Raw genomic sequence first — 13938 nt, 5'->3', positions numbered from 1 at the left:
CGATATTTAAATTTTAAATTAATTTAAGAAATCAATCATTTAAATTATAATTATTATTATATTATATTATTATTATTATTATAATACCTTACGTTGGATGATTCATCTAGATTAAATTTAATCGATGACTGAACATTATTGCGCCATATTTAAATTTCCCTCCTTTAGAACACGTGGGGAAAAAAGATATTTATTATCGAAGTTTCCATCAAAGTGTAAGGTACTTGAAAATTGATTTTTTAATTTATTTATTCGTAGTAATATTAATTATTTAAACGAATAAATATTTTATGCACTTGATTCTATTAATATAATTGGTAATAGTTAACCAAATAATACAACATGCCCCCTAAAAAAAGGATTCATTCTAAATCTCCAAGTTCAAGATCAAAAAAATTGAAGTTAACAAGGTCTGACGATGATGAGAATATTTCTAAAGATACTGAATTGTCCGACGATTTACCAGAAATTTCAAATAACACAGATAAGACAGATAACAATAATGCTTCGTTAACATCATCACCATCATTGTCATCCATACAATTACCAATTTCTGAAAGACTATTATTAATTGAACAAGAACTATGTCAACAGCTACAAACTATAAAATTTCCTTCCAAAGTTGAATATGTTTATAATCCAATAATCTATGCATTTGAGGTGCACGCAAAGTACGTGCAAACTTATTGCAATGAATCTAAAAAAATTTTATTTCTTGGAATGAATCCCGGTCCATGGGGTATGTCACAAACAGGTGTACCATTTGGTGAAATTAGTATGGTTCGCGACTGGCTAAAGATTCACGGTTTTATTGGGAAACCTTCTAAAGAACAGCCGGATAGAAAAGTAACTGGGTTTGATTGTAAGCGTAGCGAAATTAGTGGCAAAAGACTTTGGGGACTTTTTAAAGATTTATGCGGAACTCCGCAGAATTTTTTTAAACATTCTTATGTACATAATTATTGTCCTATCGCTTTGATGGATCGTAAAGGAAAAAACATCACACCTGCAGATTTAAAGGCAATGCTTGTTCTCCTTCCTTTCTCTTTACTTTTATATACCTAATGTTAAATATTTCTTTTCTTTTGCAGAAAGAAGAACAAAAATTAATACACGAATTGTGCGATCAAGCATTGTCCAAAATAATTCAATTATTGGATGTGAAGATTGTAGTCGGTGTGGGAAGATTTGCAGAGAAAAGGGCGCAGGCTGTAGTAAGTGCGGATAATTTATCTGCTCAGGTAATATTAAAAAAATATCATTTATCATTACTTAACACATACACGCGCGCGTATGCACATGAATATACATATACATAAATTGTATTATGTTATTTAATTATTCTTTTAGGTGTTATGGATTACTCATCCTAGTCCAAGATCAGTTGGAAATCAAAACTGGGATGAGAAAACCAAACAAAGATTGCACGATCTTGAATTAGCAGAGTATTTTACCAGTTAAATAATTATGTTATCACAATAAGTAAAAAAGGAATATTTTTCATTTATCAAAACTGTTGACTAGCATATATGATTGTAAAAAATCTATTTTTTTTTTCATTGTAAATCAGTTCATTGCTTCCTTTTATACTTTTATACTATTATAATATATTACTTCTTTTATACTACTAAACTTATACTATTGTTTTTATTAATATTAATCGCTATGAATGCAGTCGCATGGATGGACATTGCTTTAGAAAAAGCTGCAGCTTCATTAAAAGTTGGCGAGGTTCCAGTCGGTTGCTTATTCATATATAATGATAAAATTATTGCAGAAAGTAATAATACTGTTAATGAAACTTGTAATGCAACTAGACATGCAGAAATGAATTGCATCGATCAAGTTTTAACATACTGCAAAGAGAAATCCATAGATTATAAAGAAGTATTTTCAAATACTGACATTGTGGTTACTGTAGAACCATGTATAATGTGTACATCAGCATTATACCAATTAGGAGTCCGCAGTATTATTTATGGCTGTAAAAATGATAGGTTTGGAGGATGTATTAGTGTTTTTAAAGTACCTAATGTTTATAATACTAAAGTAACTGTATTAGGAGATATAAAAAGCGAAGAAGCTATAAGTTTACTTAAAAATTTTTATGAAGGTACAAACCCAAATGCACCAGAGTCGAAAGCTAAGAAAATTTCGAAAATTGAAGACCAATAATAAGTGATTAAAATAAAAAATTTCATTGTGCATAATTTTTTTTGTATGATTCTTTTATATATGTATGTATATTAATATACTATTAAAATAATGCACGTAACAATATAAATAACAAGAATCCTCATTTTTATGTGTTTTTATGCTTGTTCGTGCAGTTCATTAAAAAATTATTCTATACACCTTATTACCTATATATCTTATACTAAGACATGCACCATAAGGGATCGTTAGCACATTTACCTTGATACCATTTTATTAGCAATTGATTTTGTAGTGAATATTCATTAAGTACTATTTGACTGAGCTGAAAGAAATTTTATTCAAATTATATATAAAAGATTAATACATAAATATAGATATTTTTTTAATTTAAATTAATACATACTGGAGAAGGTGGAAATATTCTTTGAAAATCCAACTTGTTTTGATGTTCTTTATAACTTTGGATTAAAATATGTTTAGTTTCTTCTGTCATACACGGAATACAAAGTTGACATTCCATTTTTAAACAATCGTGACACGTTGTGCAAATGTGCGGTAATACTGCTAAATTTTTAGACGCTACTTCCATTTCGTGTACAAGTTGCCCTCTTTAATATAAATATTTTTCGTTAAAAGTAGATTTTTATTTTACATAAAAATATAATATATGATTAAAGAAAACTCTAAGTTACCTTGTTTCAGACGATTTTTCCACACGAGTTTGTTTAACTCTTGGGTTAATACCAATGAGTGAAAATAGATTAAATAAAACTTGTTCATAAAGTAATTGATTAGGAGGATAATGAGCAGATGATAAATTGGGAGACATATTTGCTTCCATCACATGCACTTTCATATCTTTATCGATAATGAAGTCAAATCTGACCAATTCGAAATAATTTCTTCTATTACCATAACGTTGGATGCTTTCTTTCATTAAACTTTCTTTCATAATTGCTATTTCTTGTATTGCTTTATTTATTTGATTCCAGATATTATCAAAGTCTTTTCCTATTGATCTCATATATGCATATAATGAATCTTTCATCGAATATCCCAAACGAATATAATAATCATTCAGAGATGGTACTTCCCAAATAGGTCGGTATTCATCGCCAATAATGTATGAATCCTCTTGACTGCTATCAAATGGCTCATACTTTATTGTGCAGAACCTAAGTAAGACATCTCCTTTGTAAATATATACTCTGAGTGGATCGATAGATGTAAATACTACATATACACCTAGATCAAATTTATAACCATCGATGAGGAATGGATTATCTATAAAATCTTGTATAAAAGATTCTGAATCATTGTAATCTATATCAGAAGCTTTAACAATTTTTATACCACGATGGTTATTAGACTTTTTCAACCATAATTTATTTGGATTTAGAACGGTATGTGAGAGAAATCTATCTTTATCCTGTGGAATCTTAAATGATTGAGGTAAATAATAGAATACTCCAGATGTAGATAAATGTTTCTTGTTTGTAATATAACCGCAGCCAGGAAAATGATTGATAAGTTGATGAGGTTTTAAATTTTGTAATATTGGAGCTAATGTTAGAAATGGATATTCATGCGACCACAAAAGATTCCAGTTAGCTTCATCGTAAGTACGTCTAAATCCGATACCATTTAATACCGTAAATATATTCTTCAAATGATCGATGGAATCGTTGTTTCTATTAAGAACATAATATGTTGGTCTTTCATCATCGATTCTTTCTTTATCAAACTTTTTCAAAGGTGACTGAATATATAAATAATAGAATATGCTAATAAATACCACTACAGATGACATAAACCATACAAATAGCTTGAATGTTAATTGTAGTTTATTAAAAATATTTATCTGCTCCATTTCTTGCTGAAAACAAAAACGAAATGAATATTTTTCTATTAATATAACTCGTATAATTAAATTTATACTAAAATATAAATGTAAAAATTGTAAAACCTTTCTCTTCCTTCTCATTTTTTTCGTATCTGTCGTTATGAAGTTTGTATCTATATTAAAATTCGATTTTATATCACCATTACTACACATTTTATTAAGTGTTAACATTGGAGATTAGTTGATTTGACACCAAAACGTATATTCGCAATCAATGGAATACACAATGTGAAAGTACCGTTTTAATATATTCCTCTTTCATATAAAAGTATGTCACGTATGCTTCTACTGCGACAGAAAAATAATTCTTTAATATCGAACAGATGAAAAAATGATTAGAACTTAATGAAGAAATTAATAGTTGCTATTAGATTTGTTTACCTTTTCGTTCACAGAACGTATTAAATTAAACACTTTCAATATCCTTCACTATAATTAAACGGATTTTTTCAAAATGGTGTGTGTATCCTAATAATTAGCTAACATCAGCTACCTGTATTCTAATATATTCTTGTTTTTCTTCTTAATTCTTAATAATTTATTAATAGAAATATATATATACACACATATATATGTATCTAATATATTTATACTAGATATATTTAAATAAGATAGATAATTTTTGTATAACTAATAATAATAATTATCTTTATGTTTCAATTTAAAGAACGTTTAATTATTTTTTTTAATTTCAAAAATACAACTTATGCCCTCTGTTCTCGCGCCACGAAAATATATTACAAACGCGAACGCCCTCAAATACAGAACGCGTTTAACTGAAGAGAACTTTCGTTCTTTTACTTAAGAAGCTTTGGTGAAGAAGTATCTATCTTTGCTATCAAAATGGGTTTTCAAAATATTTGGTACTCGCATCCACGCAAATACGGCCAAGGATCTAGATCCTGGTAAGTTATTATTAAAATATATATATATATATATATTTCTTTTTTAGATTTTTTTAATACATTTTTGGCTATATACGAAATCATCACGACCGCATGTGACAAATTTAGTATTACATGTTTTTTATTTTATTATTTAACGTTCCTATTTAATACTCACAACAAATAGTATATTAAATAATTTGATATTTATTATTATTTATAAAATACATAACATAGAATTCATATCTTCCACGATTTCGTAAATCTTATCTAAAAAAAGTTAATGAGATGAACATGAAATTAGAGGTTAGGTTGTTATTCAAGTATGGAGAGAACGATATATATATATATGTAATGCAATTATATTTTTTACGTATTTCTTTCTTCATTTAAAATATTTCTTTTAATTTTGTTTACAGCCGTGCTTGTGCAAATAAACATGGACTTATCCGTAAATATGGTCTGAACATTTGCAGACAATGTTTCAGAGAATATGCTGCTGATATTGGTTTTAAGAAGGTAAAAATAAAATCCTGTGTAGTATCTAAAACAGAAAACTCATATAAAAATTTATAATTATAATTAATTCTTTTCTTTCTTTCTTTTATAGTTGGATTAATTCAATTAAGAAGAAGTTTAATAAGATAAACAAATTCCAATAATTTATACACCATGAGGTCTGTTGATTTAAATCATTAAAAATTTTGTGAATTATCAAAACATCTAAAAAGTGATTTGTATTAATGTAATACTAAAATAAATGCTAATTCAGATCTAATTTGTATAGTTACTTTTAATTAATTCACCCTATTGTATTATTTACTTTTTCTTGCATGAATTTTTAATGTGCAGGTTATGAACTGATTTGGATATGCAATAAAAAAAAAAGATATTCTATGAATTAGTCAATAAAAATTATTAAGTACCATCTTGTATGCACCAAGAAATACAAAAGTACATAGAAACTTACAAGTCACCTTTTTTATCTACCCAGTTTCATTATAGTTATTACCGAGACCACCAGAGGACGATAGCAGGTACTTAATGCAATGACGGTACAGTACTATCAAAGAATACAGTATTCTTGGATAGTATATATAGTATAGTTATATTGTAAAAGAAATTGAAACAATTATATTTAATTTTTAATGTATAAACGTGTGTGCCTTCAGAAATGCATTTAAACGTATATTTTAAAATTCAAGGCGATCAAATAGAAAAAAAATCAAAAAGGACTGATGTTAAATCCAACGATGATCACCTGTAACAAGAAGAAAACTATATTAATCATACAATCAAGTGATACAATAGCCTGATATATAAATCGTCCAATTCGCAGATGCACTTTTCAATTGAATTGTCTATTTATTTTTATCTAATTACTATTTACCGTTGCAATAAAATTAATTTTAAACGCGTGATTTTACATTTACATAAAGTATATATATAAATATAAAAAAAAAAAAGGAAAAGTACAAATATCAAGTTACTAAAAAAAAATAATATCTAATAATTATTATGAAAGACTTTTAAATTGCATTATAAAGAAAAGAAAAATTAGAAATTTAATAAAATACGAACATTATGAAAAATTTAAAAGACGAAACAAGAAAAGAGAAATTACTATAATATTTACGAAACATTAATCAAACTAGAAAATTGAAAATTACGAGAATTTAAATATTTATGACTCTATAATTAAACACATATGCATCTCTTAGACGATACAGACACACATTTGGTGTCCCAAGGAGATGGAATGGTCCATCATCTCCAATTACAACTACAAATTAATGACGAGCAAGAATATAATATAATAAAATATAAAATATGACTAGAAAGCTATTCTCGAAAAGTTCTAACTTGTCGTTGAACCTTTGAAAATAACTCAATAGTCTATGTAGTTGCCCTCTTCAGCCACAATTAAGTGGGGGCCTCTTCGGCCTAAGCCTCTTCTTTCTTCATCCCTGAAAACTGCATTGGACATTTTCAACGTGCAAAAAAGATAATATATCTCATATCTTTCTTTGCAAATTAACTTTTATTTCGTTTATGATTCTAATATGGAATTATAAAAAAATTAATTTAAATTTAATGTTAATTGTATTCAAGCTCGTATAACCATGGATGAACTTAGAGTTCATTGCATAATATTACACGAGCACATTTAATCTAACGTCCAAGCAGATAATTTCCCTCGATGACCTAATAACACGTCGCACTTTTAATATCAAATAACAAAATTCAATTGAAATTAAATAATGCAACAAATGTAATGCATTTTCTTGCAATATTTTCATTTCATTCACTTGTTATATTGAACTATATCAAATATTTTTCATTATAAGAGAAAATCGATACTGTGCGAAGTGCTAATCTTAAAACTAAGTATCAAATTCATCAAAGTATTTGCGAATTTGTTCGAGTCTATCTCGTTCGAGATAGAATCGAAATAGAAATGAATCTTTCAAATTGATGCAAATCCCTTTGAATCGTGATACATAATGAAGATTACAGAACAGTCACAAAAAAATTTACAAAGCAAGCATATTAGAATAAATAAAAAAAAAATTTTTGTAACAGTTCTGTATAAACCAGGAGCGAAATTTCCACTCCGGAGTGGAAGCGAACCTAGTGCCTTTCCTGGATCCTACCTACTTAAAATTAAAGTTTTCACATTCGCTCAAAGAAGTATGCTACTGCCTGCCAATTACCCATATTTAAAAAGAGCAAATACACATACGTACCCACCCACCCACTCCACGATTCTCTCACATACCACCAGGGTGCAAAAGCCTAAACTAGAGAGCATGCCCCGGGGCACCTCCGACACCCTAGTTCAACCACGTTTTCTAAACTTATATGCTAAAGGGTATACGTACTGATTGCTGTAATCGTCTGCCAAGGCTAGTGATTATTGCATAAAAACTACAGCAAAAATACAAGTATACACTAGTATATATGCATACTAGTAATATACGAGTATATAAAGTTTCCACAAATAAATGCGGTAACTCTACTATGCAAAACGATTGTTAAAAAAAAAAAAAGTTCGTATCGTACACGTGACTCTACAAGTTATTTTTATTCAATAACTTTAAAAAATAATAAGCGTGGTATTACGTGTCGCGAAACGATGTACAATGCACACACCTAAACGCACACACAGGTGCAACGTACACCGTGCAATCACTAGCACAATGACAGCCGCCAATAGGGGAAAAACTTAAAACTAAACCTATACTAACCGTTTCTCACCTATACGAGTAGCACCTGGGCACAGGCATAGATGAGAACGCAGAAAGTATAGGGGGGAGAAACGGGAGATTAGTATATTAGAAGCTGAAAATCCTGATCTAAAAAATATGATTAAAAACACATATACATAAGACATAAATACATTTTTATAGAAATTTATCTAAGCGGCTAAGGACTCTACAATTTATTTGATAAATATTAACTTTTAATATCTTTTAATATATTTTAAATATTTAAAAACCTCGGACGACTCCTTTCATTAAGTTGGCTGTTCTAATAAAAGAACTGGGCTTTGAGCCACCACTTAACTGCTAGAATCTATCCGTCGCGAATGAGTTTGTTTTCTTGCTCATTTATTTGTAATATCGAAGTATCGATATATCGAAATTAATCGCGATTAGATAAACTAAGTACGAAGCAATGCATGTAAGACATTTATTACATGCTTTTCTGGACGAAAACGAGTAAATTAATGCTCGGTTTCGCCACTACTAACCACGAACAAAACACGTAATAAAAAAGAAAGTGCATTAATTGATTGCACTGTTAATTAAATGAATTTAACCGATGAGACAAGAAAACCTATCCTGAACTAATAAAACATACAATACAATATAATATACAATTTTCATGAGTAACTCCTAGAAAGGAATTACTCATGTGCTCGTCACTAATTTATTTAAATAATTACAACCAGTAACTCGTGCCGATTAGGACCTTTCATCCTCGACATGATTGAGCACCGGAGGGACTTTAAATTTTAACTCACGGCATAAGAAGTTCTACGATGGCTCCAAAACACTCCTACTTCGCAGCAAGTATTGTAGAATGCGAGTATCGAAGATCCATCGAAGATCCATCGAAGATCCATCGAAGATCCATCGAAGATCCACGAAGATCCATCGAAGATCCATCGAAGATCCATCGAAGATCCATCGAAGAATTCATTCCACATCTTTGATAAGGTAGAAAGTCCGTCGTCATATCTGTAAAATAAAATAGAACAAAACGATAAGTTATTTGCAATATAATCCAAAATCATATAAATAAAATCGAATAAAATGTAAATAAAAATAGATACTTACAATGCATTCCAATGGGATGAAATTCAATTGCACCATGGCGATGCACCTCGCGTGAATCTAAAAACGCGGTATAAACGAAAATAAGAAACTATAGATGAGTTTCTTATCGCGAAACCGAAATTTTATTATACGCGAACAACACTGATTCTAATTCGCGTGATTTTAATTTACTATACGCCCGATCACTGATTCTACACAACTAATTCAAAGACTGCTTTGCACACAGTCAATGCAAGTAGAAAAATCTTCATTGATGCACTGATTCTAATACGCGAACAGTCTGTGCGACTGTTTAAAGATAAAAATACAACTTTACTCGAACAAACTCTAATGCAATTACTGCTTGGTCGCAGTTAATTTAATATATATTTCAAAAATAGTTCGCGAACGCGACGGAATTGAAAAACGAACGAACGTGCTTCTAATCCGTGATTTTAATTATATTTAACGATACAACACTCCCGTATATTGCTTCGCGCACGATAGCAATGCACGAACACTTGCAACACTTCACAAACACAATTCACAAACACTTCCAACACTGATATATTCCCATGATGATCTGAAACAGAAATAAAAACAAAATTATAAATATCATTGTTGTAAGTAAAAAAATTATTATAATTATTGAGAAAGTGTTTAAAATAAAAATTGACTTACGTTTATTCTTCATTGATGAATGCACGATGGGTATCCTACCCTTAGGATGACGATGAGCACACGTTTAAACCGAATAAAAGAAACTTACGGAGTTTCTTAACCGAGCAAACGAAACTTTAACATGCGACGATCAACACTGACTTTACTTTCCGATTCTTTTGTATTTTATTTTTACGATGCAACACACGAGTACCTCATTGCCTACGCGCTCGATTGCAATGATGTTCTGAAACAGAAAAAGAAAAAGAACAATTATCATCGTCGTAATAAAAAACCATTAAAGTTATCATAGAAACGTTTAATAGGAAAATATACTTACTTTTAGTCTTCATTGATGACTGCAGGATGGGTATCCTACCCTTAGGATGACGATGAATAAAATAAAATTAAATAAAACTCTGAAAAGCTGAAACATACTAAAAAGATTATAGAACAATATATCCTGTGAATCATTCCTGAAGGCATTGCACACTTTTAAAGATATTTTATCATAAAGAATCAATATAAATTCAAGCAATATTAATTGCCTTTATCTCACTACTTGTATAAAATTACATATAAAGTATGTAATATCAGTAAAAATTGTTAATAAAAATCGATAACGTTATATATATATATAATAGTTTAAACGTCACGTTAGTTAGATCTTAGCTCGTTGAAGGACTGATCAGGAATGAACACGTAACCGCGTCCTTCATGTCGAACGTTCGGCTGTCTTCGTTTTGTTTTCGGCTGTCTTCGTTTCTTCTGTTCTCACTTCGAGAAATTCCTGGAATATACGTACACATTCGTTATTGCCCGTAGATAGAATATTTTGTTTTCATATTTTCTCTCTCTCTCTCTCTCTCTCACTTTCGTTCTCACTCTTTGTATACATTTCTGTATGGTTTAAAAAAAAGAATAACGCTTACCTCGATGAATATGAAGATAAAAAAGAGTAAACACAATTGTTAGACTGAGTATATGTATTCATGCTGGACTCTCCTAATGCTCGGTACCTAAAAAAGGAAAAAAACAGATTACATTAGTATAACATAAAGAAAATCAAATATATAAGTGTATGTGTACGAGCTACCTATACTTATGCATATATGCCTGTATGTATGTGTATGTGACAGGAATCGAATTTAATACGAAATACGATCTTTGAATACATAATTATGAAAAATAATTAATTAGAGCATCATTAGAGATGGTAGTAATTATCGATACCATGAAAAAAGCTGGAAATTAGAAGAAATATTGTTAAGTAACATTGGTGAGATTTGGCGGGACGCCGAGATATATCGAGTTACATTTCACAGATATCTATCGAACTTTTCAATATTTCGTTTTGAAAACACTCACGTATGAAAATCTTGTGTGTAGCTATCGTTTGATATATAATAGGAAGGTGTAAAATACTTTTCAATTACCTGAGTTAAACGAGATGACAGGTATACAAAATGGTGGTCGTCGCTGTGACGTAGCCGCAAGAAACGAAGCGACATCTGAGACGACATCATGGCTGCTTCAGAATGTTACATTTTTTCCATCTATCATAGAAAAATATCGAATAGTTAAAAATAGGATATAGGAACATAAAAATTGTCGAAATATATACTTTATTAATCCAAACAATGAAAATTGAACATTATAAGTCGATATCCATAGAAATGATGCCGTAAAACAAGATATATATCATGCGTAGAAAAATGCATACCAATGTACATGGAATTTTTTTCTACGCAAATATTCTTTATCCTCGACATTATCGTAATCTTTCGATTATATCATTTGGAAGTCATTTGCTAGAAGAATCTATTAGTATATAGGAAGATTATTTACGTTAGAAAATATTTTTTAATTACCTGAGATTAACGGGACGACGTAGCATCCGTCCGATCTCCAGCACCGACGCCGCGAAAAGAAAGAAGAATGATCAGCAAAGAGCCCTGATTGGCTGATAATTATTGCAGAGATAAGTGACCAATCAGAAATTCCCAATTATCATATAGAAATTCACGCACACAAGCTTCCTTGTACACGTACGTAACTCGGCTTTCTTCATGACCACGCTAGTCAAGCTAGATATGATAATTTATTTATTAAAAATAAAAAATTTATTCTATTTTACTATTTAATGTATACGTATTTTTAATATTTAAAAAATAACGAAAAGACTAAAGACAATATGCACTATAAACCTTATCACACCGCTCAGAAAACATACATAATTTATTTATTACAATAATTAAATATCAATTTATTATCAATTATAATTATCTAATTATTAATCCAATTAATAATTATTCTTATCTAATTTATTTTTCTATTAGGTGTATACGTTCCTTGTTAATATTCAAAAAATAACGAATAAAATAAAGACAATATACACTAAAAACTTTATCACATGGCAACGTTCTGATTTAAACATTCCTTCAATTTTTATGTAATAGTTTAAACTAATATACATTTGTTTTAACATCCCTGTGCAATGATGACTTTGGATAATAAAATTTTTATCCAGAAAAATATTACATTAAAATTATTTTATATTCAAAGTATATTAATAAGTATGTAATGTTTAAACCAGTACATATGTGTTTAAACAATATGAAATATAAAGAGATTGCATTAGAATATTAAAATAATTGTTAAATAATCGGTAGGAATGTCTATTGTTGTCTAAAAGCTAGGAATATATGACGTATGTACCGTCCCCTTCGAAATCCACCGTTGAAATGAGACGTTGTCCTCTATGAAAGTACTTTTATTAAACGTTGTTTATTTGACTTTCTCCGAACGTTACGCATGTGTATAAAAGGAATAATCCATCTAATCAATAAAATTTAAGATTAAAACGTTATGATTTTCGTATTTTTATCATTTTATGTAATTATTTTAATGCTCCTGCGCACTGAGGACTTCGAGGGTAAAATTCTGCTGTAACATAAAGAGAGTGCATTAGTACATTAAAATAATTGTTAATTAATACGTAATGTACACGTATATGTAAATGAAAAAAGAAAGTACATTTCTCTAAACAATTATTCAACCAATCTATTCAAACAATTAATAAACAATATACTAATGGAAAATGTGAATTATAAAAGTTTACCATTATGATAGAAGAAAGCTGAGGTGTTTGCTCATTTAAATACCAAAAAAATTGCCAGGATTCATTTTAAAATCCTGTAAACTCTTCCTTTATGTATGTAGTCGATATATAAAACGATAAGAAAGCCTAATCGATGCTGTGCTTTTCCAAATCTTCAAATACTTGCAAATCTACAAATCATAAGATTCTATTAATAAAGTATCAGCCAAACTGAACGAGCTATATATATGTATGATTTTGTATAAGATGTCACTCTCTCTTTCTCTTTTCCCTTCTCATACTTTTATATTACTATTCTTTATGTTATAAAAGAAAAGAGATAAACTTACCACAACTGATATCAATATAAAAAAGTAAACACAATTATTATTTAGATAGAAAAGTAAACACAATTAGACTGACAATGAGTATATGTATTCATGCTGTATTCTATCTATGTTTGGAAACCTAAAAAAAAATATAAAGTAATATAGCATTGGTATAATATAAAGAAAATTAAATGTATGAGTTTTTTGTATACTTGTAAAACGTTGTTAATATTTAAAAAATAACGTGTAAAATAAAGACATATACACTAAAAACTTTGTCACATTGTACAGAAGAACACAATCGTATAGAAAAGAAACCTCGTTGCAGATATTTTTAAAACAATTGACATCGCATGCCAGAGGAAAACACATTTATATAGAGATGAAACATCGTTATAGAAATCTTTAAAACAATTGACATAAGGCACTGTAGAAATCCTTAAAGAATTAAAATAAATTGACAGAAAACAATTGACATCTCTCATGCCAACTATGAAAGTATAAATTCCCATATTCTGTATCGATATGGAAAAATTCTTGTTATTTTAATTCTTTAAGGATGGTTACAGTGCTTTATGTCATT

The 13938-nt window shown here is 29.2% G+C and overlaps 4 protein-coding genes and 1 long non-coding RNA gene across 6 annotated transcripts; 3 read left to right on the top strand and 2 right to left on the bottom strand.

Moving 5' to 3' along the window:
• The first annotated feature begins 241 nt into the window (after positions 1-241).
• LOC122513253 (single-strand selective monofunctional uracil DNA glycosylase) lies at positions 242-1513 on the top strand. Its single transcript, XM_043629521.1, has 3 exons — positions 242-1020; positions 1092-1241; positions 1351-1513. Exons 1-3 carry the CDS (start codon positions 343-345, stop codon positions 1459-1461), a joined length of 939 nt encoding a protein of 312 aa, XP_043485456.1. The 5' UTR covers positions 242-342; the 3' UTR covers positions 1462-1513.
• Positions 1514-1604: 91 nt separating this feature from the next.
• LOC122513254 (tRNA-specific adenosine deaminase 2) lies at positions 1605-2219 on the top strand. The gene has a single exon (XM_043629522.1). It carries the CDS (start codon positions 1666-1668, stop codon positions 2173-2175), a length of 510 nt encoding a protein of 169 aa, XP_043485457.1. The 5' UTR covers positions 1605-1665; the 3' UTR covers positions 2176-2219.
• On the bottom strand, positions 2217-4547 carry LOC122513252 (probable tubulin polyglutamylase ttll-15). Of its 2 annotated transcripts, none has more exons than XM_043629518.1 (5): positions 4442-4547; positions 4124-4348; positions 2850-4033; positions 2561-2765; positions 2217-2479 (listed from the first exon to the last, which is right to left on the bottom strand). In XM_043629518.1, the coding sequence occupies exons 2-5, from the start codon at positions 4229-4231 to the stop codon at positions 2378-2380; spliced, it is 1599 nt and encodes a 532-aa protein (XP_043485453.1). In that variant the 5' UTR covers positions 4232-4348; positions 4442-4547; the 3' UTR covers positions 2217-2377. The 2 variants fall into 2 exon arrangements, with proteins under 2 accessions (XP_043485453.1, XP_043485455.1); XM_043629520.1 differs by having other exon boundaries at positions 4124-4345.
• A 288-nt stretch (positions 4548-4835) lies between these two features.
• On the top strand, positions 4836-5722 carry LOC122513250 (40S ribosomal protein S29). The gene is made up of 3 exons (XM_043629517.1): positions 4836-4965; positions 5364-5463; positions 5555-5722. The coding sequence occupies exons 1-3, from the start codon at positions 4904-4906 to the stop codon at positions 5561-5563; spliced, it is 171 nt and encodes a 56-aa protein (XP_043485452.1). The 5' UTR covers positions 4836-4903; the 3' UTR covers positions 5564-5722.
• On the bottom strand, positions 5333-5962 carry LOC122513251. Its single transcript, XR_006302707.1, has 2 exons — positions 5871-5962; positions 5333-5488 (listed from the first exon to the last, which is right to left on the bottom strand). It is a non-coding gene; the product is annotated as an uncharacterized LOC122513251 (long non-coding RNA).
• Between the last annotated feature and the right edge of the window lie 7976 nt (positions 5963-13938).

The sequence above is a fragment of the Polistes fuscatus genome, unplaced genomic scaffold, assembly GCF_010416935.1.
Source record: "Polistes fuscatus isolate 324 unplaced genomic scaffold, CU_Pfus_HIC Scaffold12, whole genome shotgun sequence".
Classification (NCBI taxonomy): Eukaryota; Metazoa; Arthropoda; class Insecta; order Hymenoptera; family Vespidae; genus Polistes; species Polistes fuscatus.
The sequence above is the reverse complement of the archived record's forward strand: the minus strand, read 5'-3'. Positions and strand labels throughout refer to the sequence as shown.

Excerpts from the sequence above, each read along its gene's own strand:
- LOC122513252 (XM_043629518.1), bottom strand. The coding sequence starts at position 4,231 with ATGTTAACACTTAATAAAATGTGTAGTAATGGTGATATAAAATCGAAT. Across the intron at positions 4,034-4,123 it reads AAATGAGAAGGAAGAGAAAG|CAAGAAATGGAGCAGATAAA; the intron begins GTTTTACAATTT and ends TTTTGTTTTCAG. Across the intron at positions 2,766-2,849 it reads GAAAAATCGTCTGAAACAAG|AGGGCAACTTGTACACGAAA; the intron begins GTAACTTAGAGT and ends TTTATATTAAAG.
- LOC122513254 (XM_043629522.1), top strand. The coding sequence starts at position 1,666 with ATGAATGCAGTCGCATGGATGGACATTGCTTTAGAAAAAGCTGCAGCT.
- LOC122513250 (XM_043629517.1), top strand. The coding sequence starts at position 4,904 with ATGGGTTTTCAAAATATTTGGTACTCGCATCCACGCAAATACGGCCAA. Across the intron at positions 4,966-5,363 it reads GGCCAAGGATCTAGATCCTG|CCGTGCTTGTGCAAATAAAC; the intron begins GTAAGTTATTAT and ends TTTTGTTTACAG.
- LOC122513253 (XM_043629521.1), top strand. The coding sequence starts at position 343 with ATGCCCCCTAAAAAAAGGATTCATTCTAAATCTCCAAGTTCAAGATCA. Across the intron at positions 1,021-1,091 it reads TCACACCTGCAGATTTAAAG|AAAGAAGAACAAAAATTAAT; the intron begins GCAATGCTTGTT and ends TTTCTTTTGCAG. Across the intron at positions 1,242-1,350 it reads CGGATAATTTATCTGCTCAG|GTGTTATGGATTACTCATCC; the intron begins GTAATATTAAAA and ends TTATTCTTTTAG.